The 21,008-nt window shown below is 46.9% G+C and overlaps 9 protein-coding genes across 9 annotated transcripts; 4 read left to right on the forward strand and 5 right to left on the reverse strand.

Annotated features, from left to right (window-relative positions):
• Nucleotides 1–717: 717 nt before the first annotated feature.
• On the reverse strand, nucleotides 718–1,727 carry N7478_003452 (uncharacterized protein; the record flags this gene model as incomplete). The annotated part of the gene is made up of 2 exons (XM_056919666.1): nucleotides 718–1,185; nucleotides 1,248–1,727. 2 exons carry the CDS (start codon nucleotides 1,725–1,727, stop codon nucleotides 718–720), a joined length of 948 nt encoding a protein of 315 aa, XP_056782824.1.
• Nucleotides 1,728–1,909: 182 nt separating this feature from the next.
• N7478_003453 (uncharacterized protein) lies at nucleotides 1,910–4,532 on the forward strand (the record flags this gene model as incomplete). Its single annotated transcript, XM_056919667.1, has 5 exons — nucleotides 1,910–1,919; nucleotides 1,974–2,013; nucleotides 2,074–2,369; nucleotides 2,435–4,242; nucleotides 4,302–4,532. 5 exons carry the CDS (start codon nucleotides 1,910–1,912, stop codon nucleotides 4,530–4,532), a joined length of 2,385 nt encoding a protein of 794 aa, XP_056782825.1.
• A 323-nt stretch (nucleotides 4,533–4,855) lies between these two features.
• N7478_003454 (protein kinase IKS1) lies at nucleotides 4,856–6,979 on the reverse strand (the record flags this gene model as incomplete). Its single annotated transcript, XM_056919668.1, has 2 exons — nucleotides 4,856–6,875; nucleotides 6,924–6,979. The coding sequence occupies 2 exons, from the start codon at nucleotides 6,977–6,979 to the stop codon at nucleotides 4,856–4,858; spliced, it is 2,076 nt and encodes a 691-aa protein (XP_056782826.1).
• A 662-nt stretch (nucleotides 6,980–7,641) lies between these two features.
• N7478_003455 (putative GTPase NOG2) lies at nucleotides 7,642–9,812 on the reverse strand (the record flags this gene model as incomplete). Its single annotated transcript, XM_056919669.1, has 3 exons — nucleotides 7,642–8,481; nucleotides 8,902–9,649; nucleotides 9,715–9,812. The coding sequence occupies 3 exons, from the start codon at nucleotides 9,810–9,812 to the stop codon at nucleotides 7,642–7,644; spliced, it is 1,686 nt and encodes a 561-aa protein (XP_056782827.1).
• A 364-nt stretch (nucleotides 9,813–10,176) lies between these two features.
• Nucleotides 10,177–11,037, forward strand: N7478_003456 (uncharacterized protein; the record flags this gene model as incomplete). Its single annotated transcript, XM_056919670.1, has 1 exon — nucleotides 10,177–11,037. The coding sequence occupies one exon, from the start codon at nucleotides 10,177–10,179 to the stop codon at nucleotides 11,035–11,037; it is 861 nt and encodes a 286-aa protein (XP_056782828.1).
• A 327-nt stretch (nucleotides 11,038–11,364) lies between these two features.
• N7478_003457 (uncharacterized protein) lies at nucleotides 11,365–12,696 on the reverse strand (the record flags this gene model as incomplete). Its single annotated transcript, XM_056919671.1, has 1 exon — nucleotides 11,365–12,696. The coding sequence occupies one exon, from the start codon at nucleotides 12,694–12,696 to the stop codon at nucleotides 11,365–11,367; it is 1,332 nt and encodes a 443-aa protein (XP_056782829.1).
• An 893-nt stretch (nucleotides 12,697–13,589) lies between these two features.
• Nucleotides 13,590–15,413, forward strand: N7478_003458 (uncharacterized protein; the record flags this gene model as incomplete). The annotated part of the gene is made up of 4 exons (XM_056919672.1): nucleotides 13,590–14,031; nucleotides 14,128–14,429; nucleotides 14,505–14,611; nucleotides 14,669–15,413. 4 exons carry the CDS (start codon nucleotides 13,590–13,592, stop codon nucleotides 15,411–15,413), a joined length of 1,596 nt encoding a protein of 531 aa, XP_056782830.1.
• A 217-nt stretch (nucleotides 15,414–15,630) lies between these two features.
• On the reverse strand, nucleotides 15,631–17,057 carry N7478_003459 (o-methyltransferase domain-containing protein; the record flags this gene model as incomplete). The annotated part of the gene is made up of 5 exons (XM_056919673.1): nucleotides 15,631–15,944; nucleotides 16,006–16,460; nucleotides 16,554–16,677; nucleotides 16,743–16,869; nucleotides 16,917–17,057. The coding sequence occupies 5 exons, from the start codon at nucleotides 17,055–17,057 to the stop codon at nucleotides 15,631–15,633; spliced, it is 1,161 nt and encodes a 386-aa protein (XP_056782831.1).
• Nucleotides 17,058–17,386: 329 nt separating this feature from the next.
• Nucleotides 17,387–19,631, forward strand: N7478_003460 (uncharacterized protein; the record flags this gene model as incomplete). Its single annotated transcript, XM_056919674.1, has 3 exons — nucleotides 17,387–17,800; nucleotides 17,876–18,540; nucleotides 18,599–19,631. The coding sequence occupies 3 exons, from the start codon at nucleotides 17,387–17,389 to the stop codon at nucleotides 19,629–19,631; spliced, it is 2,112 nt and encodes a 703-aa protein (XP_056782832.1).
• Between the last annotated feature and the right edge of the window lie 1,377 nt (nucleotides 19,632–21,008).

Below are 21,008 nucleotides of genomic sequence, written 5' to 3' on the forward strand. Positions count from 1 at the left end.
GCCTGTTCTAGGTCAATATTGTCCTCGATGAGATTTAGCAATATGGTATGTCAAGAAACGTGAGCAAGTTCACCAAGGAAACAAGGCCACCCCGTCTCAGCCAGTTAATCGGGAGGGGGATGGTGGACAGTGTAGCTTTGAAGTGGAGCCAACTGAAGAGGACAAGGAGAAGAATAAGGAGCAATAGTAATGAGAAGGAAATTCAACAAGGAATGTGATGTTTCAAAGAGTAGTTGAGGGGAAGGAGAGAAGCAAAAAGGTTAAAGAGATTCGATGATGCTTTGACCGGAGCCGGGTTGTTTGCGAGGGCGGCACTTTCACTGGCAACGCGACCGCGGATTAGATATGAGCCACTCAACGGGCACGGATTGCAATCGTGAGTTCTGCATAACCACACTTCAGCACGTTTCAATTATAATAACTCGATACGGATTTAGAGATTTAAATAGATCTCTGGCTTGCAGAGTAAACATCTGAAAGAAAAATATATTTCCAACCAGGATAGCTATGGAGAACTTGACATATATACTGAAAGGGATTGGACCATCTACAAGTGATCTCGAGTCATGTTAGCCTCACAGTCCATGTTGACAGTTCATAAATCACTTATAGACCACCTGCATTTATAAATACTTGAACATTCCAAGGTTTTTATCGTACAAGAAAGAACAACAGAAATCAGAGAGTCGACTAGAATTACAGGCTCTATGGAATCAATTATGAAAGCCATTTTCCAAGTGTCTCGCCAAACCAGCTGACGGCAACCTCTTGTCGTTTTGTCCTGGCATCCGTTTGAGATTTCATGAATGGAGTGGCCTCTTCCGCGTAGAGCTTCTGTTGCTCCATTTGGGAGTTGAAGGTTCGGATTTCCAATTCTCGCTCATGCGGAGTGAGTGTGTGTAGGGGCTTGGATGGCCTGAAGCCCTCTGGGATTGATTCGCCCCCTGGAATATCAAAGGCGAGATCAGACTTGTCCTCCGTAGGCTTTGGAACCTTATGTAGTTTCTCGGGTTGGAAGAGCGACACGATGGGTGGGGGCTCAGTTCCAGCTGCTTTGGCTTCTTTCACTCGTTCCTCATAGTCCAGCATCTGGTGGTAGAGCTTGTCCGCATGCATTTGGATCCGTTCCTCCTTCTCAGGATCATAGTTAAACGAGGAGGCGTAACCTAAGGCTTGAAGGAATTTCTATACTAGGCATCAGTATACATATCTTTGAATGACTTAGAGAGCTATTATGGCCGACTCACACTTTGGGTTGTAAAGCATCGTGAAAATGTACCATTCTCCGCCGCGCACATTGTCAATCTCGATTCGAGCTGCTTGCGCCAGTTTCCAGTTTGGAAACATAATGTAAGAGCCTCATGCTCAAGGGCACAATTCTCCATGGCTGCTCGTTGCACTGTGTTGCCGCGCTCCTTGTATTTCTCAATCACTCGTTCCGCCCCGCGGACTCCAGAGCTCTGGTCGACACTGGCTGGGGGCTTGTAAGTCTTCCACAAATCTGCGTAGCGACCATCTTGATAGAGAGATTGCGCAGGAACTTGAGGCTGGGAGGGGTCTGATGGCTCAGGTTGGGAAGACGGCGGCGGCGTTCTTGTAGAGGTTGGCTGCTTCAAGTCTGGCGCAGGAACATATTTGTCCGGTGTCTCTGATTTAAGATAATCTCGAAGGCCCGGGTCGAGCTTCTGAACGGGGTCATTTTTGTTACTTCCCCAAAGCCAACCCATTGTGCAAAGAGAACTCGGAGGGTGAAAGGCAAGAAAGTGAAGAAAGTGATTGTCTGCAGCGTTGCGGAGAAATCGGGATAAAAATGGATCGGCGCGATTAGACTTGGAGTTCCGACCGCCGCGGGCGGCTTTGCTCCTCCAACATCTACACAACGCGTCTAATTCGACGCCGTTCCTCCACAATGTCTTCCAGTGTGTTTATAATAATTCAGATGAATCGCAAATATGATAGCTAATATCGAACAGCGCGAGAGGAGCGGTTGCAAATGCGACAGCGCGGAGCTGGGTACGCGCCTCTACCCCGCGAAATCATAACATAGGAGCATGAAGCTGATTAGCAATGCAGAACGCGCAAAATCCAACAAGTCGATTTCGGCTTCTCATTTGGAGGCGCAGAGGCTGGCCCATCAGATTCTACACCTTCAATATTCCCTGAACCCGCGAAACTGCCGCAAACACAGACAGTCAGTACTGCGACAACTTTGCCGCCGAAGACATCGCAGCCCGAGTCGCAAACGAGAAGCCAATCCGCAAATACACCGGGCAATGCGCGCAATAATGTTGCTCAACGCGCCTCAACATATGATATACCATTGGACGATATGCCTGAAGAACCGCGGAGCAACAAGAGGAGAAAAATCAGTACGTGACACACTGGTGTTTCCCAAGTTCCCATATTACTGTTCGTTGTATTGACCCCGTCAAAGACCCCTCAGATGAGAACTCTGAAACTCCTTCGCGTCAAAAACCTCGAATATCTGAAGGCGACAACTCGAGCACAGCTCAGAATGGCGCCACTGCACCCGAAGAAGCATCAGCTTCACAAGATGCAGACATATCTTTCGACGTTAATAATGCGAACAATAGTCCTGACACAGGTGCACAGACCGAAATTATCGAACAACAACTACCAATTGAAATACAGACTTCGAGGGCTGATAGTACTCTGCAAACAAATACGGAAGCGCCTCGAAAATCCCGATCACCCCAAGCGCCAATACCCGAGACGCAAGCTATAGTTGAATCCGTCAAATCTGCCAGCACAAAAAAGCGCCAGCAGAAGGGCTCATCACCACCACGCAGTGACCGCTCTTCACCTCAGCAAGGTAAAGAGAAGAAATCAAAAGAGCAAACTCAACATCCGAACCGAGTCTCTAAGGGGGGACGTGAGCCAAAAGCCAGAGTTTCCCAGACTCGACCGACTCCGAGTGCTTCTGCTCCTAATCCCGATGAGCCGGAAACAAGTGGTGCTCCTGAGGACAACGAGAGAGGCACAGAACTCGAACCTGGTACTCGGAATGCAACAGAGACTGAAGCCTCGTCTCAAAAGCACTCTCAAGCGACTAAGAAGACCCGAGGGCGCAAAGGTCATTCACCCAACGGCGACACCGCGCCGCCAGAGGCCACAAAGGAGACTATACCGGATGTGGAAGCAGAGCCTAAGGTCACCAACGTTCAAAGCAAGAAATCACGCGGGAAACGTCCAGCGGGTGAACAATCAATATCTGGAAAATCAACCAATGGAAAGACAAAAGCAAGGCCTGCACCTGCGCCTGAACTTGAGCCCGGAAAGCCAAACCAGGAGCCAGAAGCGGGTCCTTCAAAATCTCGGGGCGGAAAAGCTGGCAATAAGGGCAAGAAAGCAGCTGAGCCCAAATCAGCTGTTCGAAAAGAGCAGCCAGAAGCTGAGGCCGGCCCTGAGCCCGACCCTGAGACAGTGCCAGAACCATCGAAACCCCGCCGTGGCAAGGCTAATAAGAAGGGCAAGCGGGCAACCGAGCCAGTTTTTCCAGCTGCAAGTACAGAAGAACCATCGAATGCCGAGGAAGCACCTCACTCCGGGTCTCAACAACCTCAAGAAACAGAGACGCAAGCAGAACCCGGTCCATCAAAGGCACGCGCTGGGAAACGCGGGAAGAAGAGTCAAAAGTCAACTGAGGCCGAATCTGCTACTAGGGAGGAACAACCAGAAACCGAGACAGCCCAAGAAGGACGCCGAAAGACAAGAGAACCTCGTGGCGAAACTGTGCCCGTTACAGTGCACCGTTTGGTCAATTCCTCGGCCCTGGGTGCAATACACGCTTCTGTTGACTCCGGTGACGAAGATGAAGAGTCAGCACAGCAAAACTCCACTCAAGACATGGACAAGCTGCCAAACCGTGGCGGTGTCAATCCTGCCGATGTCCTTGGTCAAATTTGTCGCGAAACTCTGGAGAAGACGCTCACGGCGCTCCAGAATGGAATTTCCAACGAAACAAATACTCAAAGACGGGCTGAATGGACACGCAAACGAAAGGCTGTTGAGGCCTTCGGTTCTGAACTTGACAGTCGTCTGTTGGACTTGAGTGAGATGCTTGATAGCAACTTCGTGCTTGGCGTTCAGCTTAAAAAGTCGAAGCGTGAGATGATGGACTTGCGGGGTCGTTTGTACAAGGTGCGACAAGAAAGAGAGTCTCTTACCTTACAGATGGACGCAGTACGTGGCAAGCATATGGAAGAAGAGGCTGCCAAAATAGTAAGTTTTCTTTTGGACCTGAATCTAGTACATCGGATCACTTATTAACAACTCTACAGTCCCGTACCACCATCAATAACTCTCTCCACAGCTTGGATTTGGCACTAGATCGCAACCAAAACAGGGCATCACCCACAACAGAGCCTTCGTCTGCTGATTTAGAGTTTATGCTACGTACTGTGGCTGACGATGTGAGCTGTCGAGCACCAGGCGCGCAGGGTGGCTTGCTAAACCAAATTCGTGCTTTTAATGCGCAATTGGAAACTACGGCTCGTCGTATGGAAAGGTAATAATAAGCGATGCAGATATTAGGGAAGTTCGGAGTAATCAGGGCTGTATTTGATTCTTTGAGATACCATTTTTAAACGCATCGTCCCGTGGCTGGTCCAGGGTAAATATGGCGTTCAGTGTTCAGTGATGTATGTACAAGGCCTATGTAGGCTTTCATTGTTTTATTTCATGATGCATTGACAAGATTATATTATTTTATCCTGGTGGGGCATATGAAGTAAACAAATACTGTTTGAATCGGGCGATTATAAAAGGTATCATGCTAGGCGTAATCATGAACGGGCATCAGTATATATCGAGATAGCTGAGAACCAGTTATGTGTTATATGTCGAACGAGGTGTCACGCCAGACACAAAGCACACCCAGGCGCAGAGCTGCCCCGACAACAAGCATATGGGTAATGGCGATGAGGCCCTGTACGCGAAGGTCATTGATACCGAGTGACACCGCGGCGAGGAGGAGAAGGGGATACAGAATCCATGGCTTAGCCGAGAGAGGCGAACATGGATGGATAACGGACACAATTTTGAGAAGGAAAAGGCCGAACTGTAAACCAGGCGAAGAGGTGGAAGCCACCAGGAAATCCAAAGATGGGAAGCGGCTTGGAGGCGGAGGAAGAAGTTGTTGGCGAGGGATTGGCGGGGATTCATGATTATGAATGGTTTCGTCATGGCTGTGTCTTGTAGGAGATATAGGTGGCGAGGCAGAATACTTGGGACGCACAACGATATCTCGATCAGGGCTTAAAGATGGTCGGGTGTCTATAACGTCCGATCCAGAATTCGAGCTGTCCCCCGGTCCACTGGAATCAAACATTGAGTCACGCCTGAATGGAACAGGACTGCGAGGCATTTTCTTGGCTGGGGAGAGGGCTCTTCTATCCGCAGATGGTTGAGGGCTATCAACGGACCGAACTCTCGCTCCAATGGGCATGTCAGAAGTGGCAGAGCTGGTCCGTTTAAAGCGGAATTCGTTGGTATTTGCGCCTGCTTGAATACCACTTAAAACATCGTCTGCCGTGGGTCTTCGACTGGGATCCACTGCAAGTAATCTTTCTAAGAAAGTATAGAGCTTCTCTGGGAGGTCGGGTCGCTTCCTTCGAACTTGATCGAAACCAGTCCAGCTGGTAATCTCGTCACGAAGTTGGTCCAAATCTTCTTTTTCTTCATTGATAACATCGGCACTTGCATATGGAAGTTCCGCAAAGCAGAGAAAATAGAGAATCATCCCCAATGAGAAAATGTCGGACTTGAATGTGAAATTACCGAATGGACCATCTGGATATTCACGCCGAAGAACTTCGGGGGCACAATATGATAATGTCCCCGTTGCGCCTGTTGACTTCCGCATCGCATCTTGGCCTTGCACTTCACCGAAGTCGCTTACTAGAACCCGAATTCCGTCTGCTGTTTCGTGTAGAAGACAATTCTGTGGTTTCAAATCACGGTGTATGTACCCATTGGTGTGTAAATGACGCAGTCCGGATGTTATATCTCGAAAGAAAGAGTAAATTTCATCCAGCTGCAGCGTGCGAGGTCCAATCGGGTCTACATCGGGTTCTCCTTTTGATTTTCGCCGAAGACGTGCCTTTAGCTGCTGCGCGGTAGTTGATGTTTGGACAGAACCGCAAAGATAGTTGTGCAGATCACCGGCATTGCAATACTGTTGCAGAATGAAGGCACATGGCACGCTGGGCCCGAATACATTGATCTTAGCATTTTCCAACCAGACGTGACGATAGGAGACCAAGTTCTGATTGGACAGATGCTGTAATAATTGGACTTCGCCCAATACTTTCTCTAGCCATTCGTGGTCGTCGCCGACGGGCACACGCTTGCATGCATATTGACCAAGAGAAACACCATCCAAAACATGTTTAACGAGCAAGACAACGCCCTTTCCGCCCTTTCCTAATACTTTTTCTTCCACAAAAAACTTCTTAAAATAGTCCTGACTGAACGCTGCAGAGGAGATCCCTTGAGATGTGGTTTGGTGATGAGAAGGATGAGGAGTGCCCGACGGGGCACTCGTAGGACCTAGACCGATTGCTCTATCTGGAAGAGCAGGTTGAACGAGACGACGGCGCGGGGAAGGGGGGGTCGAGGAGCTTGCGGAGCTCGGGAGGCTATTATCGAGCATGCGAAAGTAATTTGGGTTGATGAATTCGTCATCGGTATCGGCATTGTTGCTATTATGACGGCCCCTGCTGCTGTCTCTCATGGGATGGTGACAGAGTGGGCAGTTTGTAAGCTCGACATCGTTCACATGGGTGTCAGCTGTGCTGCGGAGAACTAGCTGTTGGGAGTCATGATCATAGACAACCACCGAGTCGTTATGTCGGCTATCTTCTTGTTAGTTAAAGAAGCAACATTCGGCCACTAATACTGACAGCACCACATCAAGACTACCCGCACTGTACGGGATCATAGACATTTCGTCCGGCATGGCTTCAAAGACATTTCGAAAAGAAACTGAAAGACCATGAGTCTTTGTACTTGGGTGAGATGACGAAGGTGGAGAGTGGAGAATCGTGCCCGCAGGCGGTGAGGCCCCAGACAACGAGAACCATGGTGAAGCCCTTGAGGGATCACTGCCCAGGGTGGAACCAGATTACAATGCCTAACTAGTATCAATGCTGCCCAGGTGGTCAAGCAATGAGGTTATCTGCCTATATAGAAAACCATCTAAGAAATGCGTATTAAGAATTGAGCTTGAAAAACGAAGCTAAACAGAGAAATATGGCTTGGATGGAAGAAATAATTTTGGTTCAATTCATACAAGAATTGGGGTATCTAAAGTGCCAGTCATCTCAGCTGCGAGATGAGACTTGCGTAGGACTGTTGTACCGTACATGTACATTTCATGAGCGTTCATGGGATGAGACGACACACCAAGAGGCCAGCGATGTCTCTGGAATGCCGTTGTTTGAGAAGGTGAAGTCCCCCTCTCTTTGACAATTGGCATCTGACTCTTACCGAGTCGACCCTGTATTGAACTGCAGAGGCGCGGGTAGGTGGGCGCATTGCTCTACTCTTTCAAGAGCTGCGCAAGCCATCGCTAAGTGCGAAATAGTTAGAGGTTGGAAGTTGAGTGTGCACAGACGAAATTCAATCTTCCTCACCACTCTCGACATCGCTGACTTCCAGGTTCGCGATAGAGTCATTATCATCATCTTCATTCTCGGAAAGTCCTTCAAACTCCTCATCAGGCTTAGAATCCGATGACTCGCCATCGTCAGCGGCCTCCTCGGGGATGGTCTGATCAAGCTTACGCTTGCGACCCATCTCACCAAGGCGACCTTCACGGCCCTCAATTTTCTGGTTGTCGTCACCTTCTTTGCCCACTGGCTTGGGAGGTGGGGTGAACCAAGGGGTCTTTCCACGAAGGAAGTCGTTGATGACCATCTTGGCGACACCATCCAAGTCAGGCTCACCGCCCCGGAGGAGGCGACCACCCTTGCGAGCAAGTCGACTTAAGAAGTCAATGGCATCGACAGGATCCTTGATACCATAGGTACGCTCCAGGTGACGGGGCTGGACCCGTTGCATGACGGCTGGAATGTACTGCTCCGGGTTGTCGACATTTTCAACACGGCAAACACCACGAAGAAGAATATCAGTCTCAGTGTCGTTCTGGTTAGGTGGAACGACACCAGGACAATCGATGAGATAAATTCTCTTCATGAGAGTGATGTATTGCCAAACCTTGGTCTCACCAGGAATAGGAGCCACAGTGCAGACCTTCTTCTTTCGAAGGGTGTTGATAATTGAGGATTTACCAGTGTTAGGGTAACCAATAAAACCAACGGAGATTTGCTTGCGGTCAGAATGCAGCGACGAGAATTGACGGAGCAGCTGAATCAAAGATCCCTTGCCAAAAGAGTTGTTGATGTTGGCGTGAAAAGCGAGGGTAGGGTAATCCTTTGACAGATGGCGAACCCAAGCGGCCTAGTGAAGGTGCTAAGTTAGCAACTGATCACCAGAGAAAATATCGATGAGATAAACAAGGAATGTGTGGGATGTTACTAAGAGTTCTGCTACGAAGCCACCAGAAAAGGCAGAAGCAGAACTCAACTCAAAAACAAGACACAGCTGTCCCTTACGACAGTCCTTCAAAACGAAGAACTGTCAACCTAGCTTCAGAAAGAAATTCGGTGCGGGCCAGTGTTAATCTACCAAAGCTGTAACAGACAGACTCCCATTGAGAGAATACGATATGGTGGTCGCAGGAGAAGCCTTGACTTAGCGATGGAACGGAACGCAGCAATAAAAAACAAACACAAAAGGCAAGAAAGATAAATAGAACAAAAACAAGAAAACTCAAAAGGAAGCGAAGGGCAGATATGTGAGAATAGATGTAGAACTTACAGCCACGCCGGTTGGCACAAGATCGGTCTTGTTGAGTACAAAAATCAAATGCTTGTGAGGAGCTTCTTCACGAATGTACTTCTCGACACTTCGGCAACGTGTGCCGTCAGGATCACGAGAATCCAAAACATGGATAACCACATCGGAAGAATCGATGACCTTATACAGCTCGTTCCAGATACGCTTACTTTGACCCTTGGAGAAAACTGACTCGCGGGCTGTTGTAAGGATAGGATCTTCGATGTTTGGGTTGACATCACCAGAGACATTGGGTGTGCCGTCATCGTGTGTGTCTTGATCCTGCTTCTCGAGGTATGAATCATGAAGCTTGGCAGTCTCACCGGCCAGGTCATCTAGAGATGTGACGCCCAGCTTAACACGCTTTCTTTGAGCCTTAGGTCCAAAGGTGTCGCCGAAGGGGTTGTTCTCAATCGCCATCTTAGCTTGATGCTGCTTGATGCCGTTCACCGTATCACTATTATCCCGAATCAAACTCATGGGAAGCTTGTTCGTCTTAAGTAACACCTGGTATGGGTCCTTAGTCTGCTCAGCAACTGCTTCGCGGAAAGAGGTGAGCGCCTCCTGTGAAATAACTCGAGTGTTACCAAACCATTTACGGTTAGGTTCGATACGACCAGTAGGGGCATCGCGAGACTGGTAGGAGGCAGCAACAGTGATCTCTCCGTGGGCATTACGTCTAGCCTTGCCATCCTTGAACATGTTCAAGGTCTTGATCTTCTTGGCATCACTGAATATTGTATTAGATCATTGTATTTCGGTTTAGTTTGATCGAGTTCGCAAGAAAACACATACCGGTAGAAGTTTTCACCTTTGGTCTTCACGTTGTCCATGCCATCACCACCCTTTCCCAGCCGCTCTTTACGAGCGGCTTCCTTCTTACCGGTACCCATAGTGAATGGATGACCTTTAATATAGAAGAATGAAAATAAAAAGTTGGGTTGCCCTTCGGAAAAATTTTCGAAGGTAGACCAAAGAGATGGCAGAGCGCGAAGAGAAGAAGAAAAAAAAGGCGGAAAGAACAAATTGAACTATTTTTTTTTTGCCGCCAAGAAATCCATCGCGCACGGACCACGGGGAAAATCGCTTCTGTTTCTCCCGACTTTGCTCTCCCGCGATTCCCTCCTATCCATTCGATCCATTGTTGCGGTCTTTTGGGCCGATTTTATCATCTTTTAATATATCACATTCTTTTTACCACCACCGGTTCTACCCGATTGCCTTTTTGAGCGGATAAAGGGAGTCGATTGGTGCAAAATGTCTGCCCTTCGCAGTAGTCGGGCTGCCAGAGTGCAGGTCCGCGGTTTTGCGACTACACCGAATCTTCGAGTCGGCCCTGAGTCTCCTCATTTCGTGGATGTTCCCAAAGTCCTCCAGCCGACCAATCGGGCGAAACCTAGAGTCAAGGGTACCCTCCCCGTTCCGCGTGAGCTCTTCCCGAACCGCCGAACAGACAAGCCGGGCAAGGACTACCTTGACTCCGCAACACCTCTCCCTTCTACCGAACGCAAAGTCAACCCTAAAAGCGGTGATCCCGAGAAGCAGGCTTTCAAGCTAAAGATGGCGGAGTTGCGGAGACAAAACTTCCGACAAGGTCTCACTGAGCTATACCGGCGCAAGACAATGGCAGATGAAGTCATGACCAACCGAAGTGTCAAAAGACAGGCCCAACGAGAGCGTATCCTCAGACAACCAGAGCCAGAGGATGAGCGCCTGACACGATCATCTGTTGTACAGGCGATGCAGTCTCAGAAACATGCCTTGGCTGACCCCAATCGGGAAGAGCGTTTGGCCCTTTCTAAAATGCGCGTGGAGGCGAACAAGGCGCAGAAAACCGCAGAGCGAAAGGAGGATTTGCATTCCCTTTACATGGGTGCCCGAAACTTCATCATTAATGAAGAGCAACTTAATGCTGAGATCGAACGTGCATTCCCCGATGGCGAGAACGAGGCCTGGCGCAACGACCACCAACAGGGTGAGAACATTTGGAACTTGGGCATTCCTCCAACTGTGCAGCATATCGTCAACGAGTCTCGAAAGAGCGAGACTCACCGTTGGGACGTTAGCCAGGGCCGAATTAAAAAGCTTGGCGAACAGCTCACTGGTGGAAAGCTGTGATTGATATTATATTATCGTGTACAATAGTTGTTTGAAGCTACCTACTGCATCTGGATTCTGTGCATTATCCTACTACTCAAGGAATTTGTTAAATATAAAGTCTCATATATGATATTTTCAGGTCCATCCCATCAGTCCACGTGTATATATCTAATGCTTCTGGGTATTGTCCTTGAGGAGGAGGCTCTTTCTATATTTTAGTACCAACGCCATTCGAGATTCTTTTTACATAATTGCTATAAACGAAAGAACAATGTCGTCAAAATTTTCAGACTCCGAAGGGGTGATCGCGATTCAAATCCGACGGCCATTGATTGAGATTGCTGGCTAAGTCTCGGGCTGGAAGGGGGACATGGGAGGAGCTTCTGTTTCCAGTCCTTCAATAGTTGGGAACAACGGTTCTTGACCTGGTTCCATCTCTTCGCCAATCGGGAATAAAGGAGGATTTTCCATTGTTTCCAACTCTTCAACAGTATGACCGTAATCGGCCTCAATTAATGCCCGAACCCTCAGGGGGGCCATTTCAGCACTTAATAAGAAATGTGAGCTATCATGCTCATTATGCATCATCGATAATCCTTTGAGACGAAGCGGCAGGTAGCGACATTTTTGGATGATCTCTATGTGGGGTGATAATTTAGAGTCCACCACAAACGTCGCGAATCGACCCAAAGCAATCGATTGTTCTCCGAGTTTGATAACCCGCTCAAAATCAGGAATATGCAAATCATATTGTGCGGGCCTATCGTCAAGTATGGTGCCCAGCACTATCTTAGCGACCAGTGAGCGTATTTCAAGAATGAGAATGGCGGACTTCTGATCAGGATCGGGTCCTGGGTTGGCTTTTAGATTTGCAAATAATGCATGCCAGTTTCTTAGGTATGCATAACCGTTGCTCTGCTCCTCGAGAATATATTGCGGCCAGTCGGACGATTCTGGGGAGGCGGCTCTATGGCCGTCCACGAGGCGAGCCAGTCTGAATATATAGTATTCGACAAATTGCAACGAATCTTGAGCTCGATTGACTGTGATAAACGAAGTATGTTCGAAAGGGCATCTGCCCGGGAAACATCTGCCGTTGCATATAGCGTAGGGACAACCCATGTTGGTAAGGAGGGGAATTATCCTTCGAGCCGGAGAGGCAAGTGCAGCAAGGCTCATGAATCGAAAGTGGCTGGCTAACTGAGAATAAGGACAATATGCGTTGATTATCGTGATGCCATGTATTATGTGCTGTAGTGTCGAAAGAAAGTTGCCACGAACAAAATCAAGAGCCGCAATGCAAATGCAAGCCGTGAGAATGCAATCCAGATCGTGTTGACTCAACGATGTTTGGTTAATGATATCTTGAATAGCATTTACAGCATAGCTATAATGACGGTAAACAATAGCAGCATTGTATGGAATACCTTCCTTCATACACATGCGCTGTTCAAAACATGCACCAAGAGCAATTATGCAGTGCCTGGAGGCAGGTTGTTGAATTGCTGCTGGGGCGCCATGAGAAAACCAGAATTTTTGAGTTGACGGCCACAACCCCTCTGCAGTTGTTGCAGATAAAGCAATATTAAGGCCGCGTAGCGCGTCGGCGTCGAGGCCTGGTATAATCGATAGTCGAAACTGGCTGAGGCCTCTCTCAGGCTTCGAGCTCTTTGACATTACATGTTTGACATTTGGCTGAGAATCCATATATCCATCACACTTTCGGCCAGTAGACAGACATCTCTTGCAATGTGGACGAGCCTCATCACATTTAACTTTGCGGATTCTGCTTAGATGTGAGTCTTTGTTCGGTCAACTTGGATGATATTCCATACTTGCAGGTGACGCAGCCTGTGCGAACTCGTTTCTGGGAGGAACGGCGTGACTTTCGTCTATTGCCCACCACTAAAACCTTCTCTTTCTCGAACGACATACTGTTTTCTACTGGAAAATGAGTTGAGGATGTCTCACCGAATGCAGTTCGGTCCGTAGGTACTGAATGCACGGGCTGGAGGCTCGAAGTGGCCCCCACCTTGAGGTTAAACAGATCAAGGGGGGGTTTGACCTTACTAGTCTGCATATCGTAATGATTTACATCTCCCGCTTCGCACCTCGATCTCGAGTTATTTTTGTATACAAAGTAGCCCCATTTGCCATGGGATTTAACCTTGGAAAAACTACAGCCTGAGGCTCATTCCCTCCAAGCATGATGCTGGTAGAAGCTTGGTGTTTATTTTTATTTTTATTTTATTTTTTGTCATTGTACAGGCTGGATCTATCGATGTAGTTGATTCTAAGCTTCTGTATATGCGAAGCTGATCACTCAAGCAGCAGTGACAGCCAGTTTAGTCTATTATGGAAGGCAAACTTACTTTAATTATGCGATGCGGAGTAATGTACGAATTATGAAAATGAGAATCAAAAATAGAATTAGACTAGTACACTAGACGTTATGGAGTAGAATTTGGCCAACAAAGAACTAGCACAGGTCATGTGAGGGTGAGATGGGGGGGAAATGGAACGTCTTCCCCTGAGGGGAACTTCTCCACTACTCATTGTGCGACCGAGAAATGGCGGTCGATAATCGGTTCGAGCAGTCTGGGGTGCCTTACCGCCAGAAGAAGAAGCATTTCTCAGGCTCTGGAAACCGAGTTCCCCAGAGAGGGACCAAATTCTTGTTTGTGAACGAGCAAGATGACAAAGATCCCAATTACACCTCTTCCGCAACTAAACATGCCTGGGTCAAAAGTCGATCCAGTCGCATCAAGAAGGAAAAGCAACTTAAGGCGTTGAAAGCATCTGTTATACCCTTCCCTAGTTCTCAGTCTCTTCAGATATCCACCAAATCAGGGGTTTCGAGTCTCAATTTCAGGGGTCATCAACGGTCGCAAACCAATGAAGATGATCGATCTAAGCCATTCATGGGCCAAACTATACAAGCGGGCTTATTTGAGGCAGTTCCTTATTTACCCACCAATACCATTCATAGTATCTCCTTCTATTGTCACCATTGTAAGTACCTGCATTCGAATTTGCGTCTATGTTTTCCCCAAAGTTACCTCTTGGGTCATTCTCGTGAAAATATGACTAAGGGAGGTGTTTATCTAGATCGGACATATGCTTCTCACGCAACCTTTCCTCTAAGCTCAGAAACTATGTCCTTGTACTTCTATAAAGAAGGAATGGACCAGCCAGCTCTGATTGAAACTCTTTTATTTTTGAGTGCTGCCAACCATGCCGCGAGCTTAAAGAGCAGGGATGCTTCGCCATATCTGATTGAGAGCACAATGCAAGATGCCCTAAAATTGCGCTCACATGTTTTGAAGTCTTTACAGACTCTCATGCTCGACTCGTCGCGGTCAATCTCAGAGAAAACGATTTTAACCATTTGTCATCTTGCCTGCATAGAAGTAGGTGCATTTCTTTTGCCCAGATATATGACATTGAAATTTTTATTTTTTTAACCGTATTATTAGAGTACCCAGGCGAACATCGAAGGTGTCAAAGCTCATATCTTGGGATTGCAATGCATTATTAATGCATTGGGTGGGCTTGAAAATTTGGAACTTCGAACACTTTCTGCCGTATACTGGTAAGTTGCATCAAAAAGAGCTACGGGATCAGCATACTGATTTTTTTTTTCTTTTAGTGTCGATGCGATGAAGGGGCTGGTGCTTGATACTCCTCCAATTTTCAAAATTTCTAAAAAGTGGGAAAAGTGGATAAAGACCAATTCTATTTGTATTGCTGCCGATAATCGTCCCCCGTCACAGTCGAAGTTAGGGAAACGGTTTTTCAACTCTTCATGGTCACCAGATCTTCCTGAGGAGCTAGTGTCAATACTCAAGGGCTTCCAACTTCTCATTCCCTGCTACGAGCAGATGATACAAAAGGAAAGACGACAAATGCCCGTTGAAAACGACTGCCTACTCTATCTAATCCATAGACTATACATGCTTCCATATAAAGTGATGGTTGATCCATTACTGGAAGTACTTTCCATTTCATTGCAAGCATATACACTTGCCAGGATCTGGGAATGGCGTGGAAAGCCATGTTTTGCTAATGTTGGCCGAACCTTCCGACAAAAGATCGAAAATTCTTTCAATTATCTATTGATGGAAGCACCAGATCTTCTTTTCTGGTCACTCTTCCATGCATGCCTCGTGTCAGTAGGCTTTGAACTCTATGATTGGTTCTTCACCAAACTGAAGGAATGTGCCGACAGGCTGCACATTCGTGATCTCAGTCAAGCATTGCCTGTCCTGGAGGGATTCTTTTTTGTATATCGCATGTCAGAGGAGCCTGCGAGAGAGCTCATGAATTCATTATTCCCTCCAAAGGGAAAGCGGACAGGGCGTGCCCTGGAGTTTATACAGTATAAAGTTGGCTGAATAAACAACTTGAAGGAATGCCTCTACTACGACGCAGTTCGAGCCATCCAATGATGTATATGTAATATGTATAGCTGATATGGGTCAAATGAAAACGGAGCCATGTCATAGTATATTTGGAGATAATCAAGAAAGCAGCTGGGCATTTTAAAAATCAATGGCCAATCACGGACAGAGATTTATATCTCCGAGGGCTTACGAGATTTCGAACCAGTATTTATTCGCGAGCTAGGACAAGAATAGACGTATAGGTTGAAGCGACATAAGTATGGATTTGTTCAACCCGCAGACCGACAAGCTTCACTAGAGAATTCCACTGTTGAGTGGTACGCTCCTTTCCACCAAACGCAAACATCATTGACAAGTCGGCCATCGTAGCCTGCCAGTGAGCACCAGTATCTGGCAAGACGACTTCGTCAATCAAGATGCGAGCGTCAGAAGACATAACGCTACTGATATTGCTGAGAATAGCCCGGGCTTCTTTATCAGGCCAATCATGCATGATTCTTCGCAGATAGTAAAATTTTGCATCTATAATTAACATGTTAAACCGACATGTCTTATTAGCATAAAAATAAGAAGGGTCACTTGCCGACAATTGATTGTTTCTGGAAAAAGTCGTGCGCTTCCGCCTTGACACCTTCAATTGGAGGTAGTCTGTCAATGGCTTCGGGAAGATCTTGAAGCACAAGCCTTCCAAGTAGATGAGGGTATTTTTTACCCAACTGAACGCACTGATGACCATGACCACCGCCGACATCGACGAGAAAGGGTCTTTCCGACGACTGCGGGGTGCTCAATCTGACACTTTTAGCCTCAGTATCAATGAGTTCAAAGCCATTGGTCCATTCGGCACCTTCTAATGAAGTCATAACTTTTTGAAGAGAGGCAAAATGCTTAGGATGCTGAACAAGCCAATCAAAGCAACTGAGGTTTGTGTTGAAGGCTTTCTGGAATGGAGTATCCACATTACTTGCAGGTTCTTGGTACTTCTTGTCCATAAAGAAATCAGGCATGGACTGGACGATAGGACCGAATATGTCAAACCTATCACGGCGATCAATATATAAGTAAGAGATATTTGGGATATGTTGGAAGTCCCAGCGACAGGGGCAGCACTTGAGTGAGATAAGTACTTACCCATGATGTGCCATCCCTTCGCCTCGGGGGTCAGCAAGGACATGGGTACAAATGTTGGCCCGATATCTATTGAAAGAAACTTCGGCAATGACACCCGTAGACGCATAATAGCGAAGGATTCTTTCTAAAAAAGAATTTGTCAAATTAGTAACCGTTTGGGTTTTCAAGTGGATGAAAGAAGTAACTTGCCCATGAATGTGAATGATGCATGCGAAGTATCTGTTAGTTGACTCACGGTCAGTGCATCATTTACTTTGGCTAGTTCGCGAAATACTCCAAGGTCGACCCCGAGACGAATCATTGCGATCAGTAGATTCTACACATGTTAGAACAGGAGTAAATCGAAGGGATTTGAAGCCTCACCGAGTTTCCCAGTTCCATCAGAGTATCTTGCGGGCTTTGAATTTCCTTTCGAATCTTTCGAAGAGCTATCTCTATGTCCAATCGACCGGCATCGTCAGTCGATTGGGCCAATGTTCGAATTTGAGCATTGATGGCATCCATTCTGAGTCTAGTGTTGAACGTTACCAAAGGAATGATGATAAGGCGAAATGAGAGTAAGACGGTTGAAGTTGAATAAGGGAAGACAAGACTTATAATCCGAGATATCCTCAATTAATAGGATTCTCTCCGACCTTTATACTACCGATATTTTGCTGTGTGAATCAGTACATACTAGGAAGCGACGGAAGTTCCGTGGAAGTTCCGCGGGGAGTCACCGCCCATTGATTGGCCCATTGTGTTTTCCCTCCTTTTCTCTCTTTCTCCCCTGCCAGAATGCTCTCTTCGATCGGCGATTATTCTAAACTCGAGGTGGCCCTTTCAGTCACACTATGGTCCGAGTTGAAAAACATTTGACCCGATCAACGCGGTCGCGGCCAGTGTCGTGCCTGTTCTGTCGATCACGGAAGTTGAGATGCAGCCGCCAGTTCCCTTGCGCAAACTGTACCAGTCGTGGTCTTTCTTGTGAACTCGATGGCCACAGGGCTCCTTCTACCACTAGCCCTGAAGGTAATTTACCCGACGAGTGTTCATTCAAGGATGATATCCTGGAGCGTCTACGCCGACTGGAAGATATTGTCATTGGGAAGGGGGAAGAACCACCAATTAGTGCAAGTGGACAGGCGTCACAGAAACAAGCTTCTCGGGCTTGGCAAAGAGGTTACTCTTCTCCATTAAACACTGAAAAATCACCGGCAATCGATGTGGATTGGCTGGAAGGGGAGGTTACATATTCTGTTCCTACTGTATGATCATCTCGAGCATCCTGATAGGATACACTTCGGAGATTGGACGAGTCCTACTGACCATCATATTCGCAGGACTCCCTAGTGGCTTACGGGATAGAGTTCAGAACTTGCTCGATTAGGCAAATAAGCAATGCAGCCTCTATGTCTCAGAATAGCCATGACTCAACTGTTGCTACACGGTGCATCTGGCTGCCCTTTCACAGTGAGGCCAGGCAAATTATCAACAAATACCTGACCGACATTACATACATTCACCATGTTGTGCATAGTCCGACTGTTTTGTCAGTTATAGATGAGCTGTATCACCATGTTTCTCAAAATGGCGACGTCAATCTGGGCCATGTCTCATTGCTCCTGGCAATTTTAGCAAGCACTACATTCTTTTGGACAGAACGTGATATGCACTTAACATTGTTTTCCTCAGTCGAAGAAGCAAATCAGCAAGCTTCCGTATGGTTACAGGCTTCTCTTGATGTTCAAGAGTTCTCTCGCCGCAGGGGAATGGATTGCCTTGAAGATGTTCAAGCTATGATTATCACTGGGTTTCTTATCGCTAACCTCGTTGGAATAGCGCCACAGGCGTGGTATGTATTCTCCTCGGCTATTTCAGTAGCACGGCGGTTATCTCTTCATCGGATCGATCACCCTCACAATGGTAATATAATCGTGCCAGATCCAGACTCAATACAGGCGGAGATAGGCAGGAGAGTTTGGTGGTACCTAGCTGCGACAGATTGGTAAGAATACTGCTATTATTCAGAACATTGAAATCTTGGGTCTAATTTTCCCATGAAGGCAATTTTCGCAGTTTGCAGGTCCCCAAAAAGGAACCTATTCCATAAATCCTCGGCACATGGCAACTCATTTACCGCTGAATGTAAATGACGAAGACCTCATGGATGGAACTCCCACCATTGATAAACCCATGAGCCAGCCGACCTCTATGTCATATTGTTTGCAACGAATCCGACTAGCGGAAATTTGCCGTGAGACCAGTGATAGTATACCATTCGTGGAAACTGGGCATGGGATTCCAAACTACCAGCAGGTACGGGAAATGGATGAACGCCTCTGCAAAATTATGCACGAGATGCCCGCATTTTTTTCTCTCGATTGCGACCCGGATGAAATTTCAAAAAATGACTCGGACAAATCGCCAGGGATAATCATTCAACGCTATGTCATCAACTCTTTACTTTATACGCAAAGATGTAGGCTGCATCTACCATACCTATCTCGGGCGACCGAAGAACCTGAATACGCATTCTCAAAGCACGCATGTTTACAAGCAGCACGAATGGTTATCCGGACTGAAAGACTTCTAGCAATCCAAAACCTTCCTTTCGTATTGAAGCGATTGAAGTTTTCGGGAGTTATACATTGTGTTTGTATGGCAATAATAGTGTTACTGATGGATATTTGCCTTGACAAAAGTATGCGATCGGAGGATGACCGAGAAAGGCGAGAGGAGATTTACAATGCCTTCGATATACTGGAAGAGGCTAAGGGCCAGTCTCCATTCGCGGAACAGATTCTGCAATCCTTCTATGCAACTCTTTGGCGAAACAAGGTCCCTCTACCGAGCACCAGAGGTAAAAGAAAACCCCGAACTGAAAATAACGACCAGCAATTATACACTGGACCCATCAATAGCCCGACAACATCTACAAGTTTCTCAGCAGAACATACTGAAATCGATCCATCAGATCTGAACCTTTCAAGTTTTGATGACCTCTGGCAGACACTCGACAACAATGTGGATTCAAGTTCATTTTTCAACTGGAATTCCCTGTTTGCAGAACTTGACTCGCCCTTTCTTTCTCTATAATTAAAATGCAATCTAAATCTTGAATGACATCCGAATTCAAATGACAAATTTCCCTATGACGCATTGTTCCAGTTTGTTATGTAATGATTCTGCCTTCGCATTGTCATTGCGCTCCGATCGCATCGCCCCGCATGGCCACGCCGACCGGATCATCCACGGCGATCGACACAGCCAGCCGGTTAAATTGGCCCCTAGCGTCAGTAGCGCGATGAGGGGACGGCTAGCCTAACGGCTTACTGGAGGAATTCGGTGTCTATGAGAGCATGATGGCAGCTTGCAGTGGCGTGCCCCAAAATTTCCCGTCTTTTTTAATATATCTTTCAACATCCGATGTTGACGGCCCGATCGATTAAGTCACTGATGAAATTGTAGGGGGTTGCCTGGTTCCTGAAGGACCACAGAATCTGAAACAACCCCCGGGCCTTGATGGCCCTGAGAAAATGGCACATGGAGCCAACAGACCCAAAGATTATTCTTCCCGATTTCCAACATTTCGTAAAAAAAATTTCAAGGAAAAAAGTCTACATTTTGGACTATAGGGCACATTCTAGAAGCTTAGAATGGGGGAAAAAATAATCTTCCCCTCACGACCGCCAGTCTGACACATGGATCTAGCCTTGCACGCGCGTCCTAGAGCGAGTTCTTACGAAAGTCTCCGTCGCCGTGCATCTTTTCAATGCATTTCGATATGCAAGCACCACTTTTCAATGTTCAATGCGCCTTATTCGATTATTTGGCCATTATTAGACAAGTATTCGATTTTACAATTGTTTGTTTGTCAATATATCAACTTGGAAGTCTCAAAACGTGTTGGCTTTTTGTGTGCCTATCCAGACGTTGGTTATTTCTGGGTCAACCAGGCAAATATAAATAGCACACAATATTGTTGGCCAACCAGGGATGAAGGGTTCCACTTCCTACATTGTACAATGATGAATAAGTCCCGGCCACGTACGATCCGGACCAATGCCACTGCTTTTCACTGGTCCCCAGCAGGAATGCGGATGGGTGAATGATTGCATATTTCGTTGTTATTTTCCACTGCATGTACCCATCCATGTGCCAGTGCGCTGCGCTACTATGCTACACGCACTTACGAGGCTATGTTAGATTTCTCGTCCAATCCACAATTATTGATTTGCATCATCAAATTAGACCTGAGTTTGTAGCAAGGAAGATTCGATATCTCCACTACTTCAACAGGGTCGCAGGGACTTTCTAGGTTCGTTCACCCGAGTCCACGTACGGACACTCGTGGGTCAGGCCTGGATCCGTGAGAAATTTGAGCACTGTCACTCGTTCCATTTACTATGCACATGTCTGTACATAAATGTGCAGTACGATTTGATTATTTCCAATTGAAGCTGGGATAGTAGT

Source organism: Penicillium angulare (genome assembly GCF_028827245.1).
Source record: "Penicillium angulare strain IBT 27051 chromosome Unknown utg000003l_segment0_segment0, whole genome shotgun sequence".
Classification (NCBI taxonomy): Eukaryota; Fungi; Ascomycota; class Eurotiomycetes; order Eurotiales; family Aspergillaceae; genus Penicillium; species Penicillium angulare.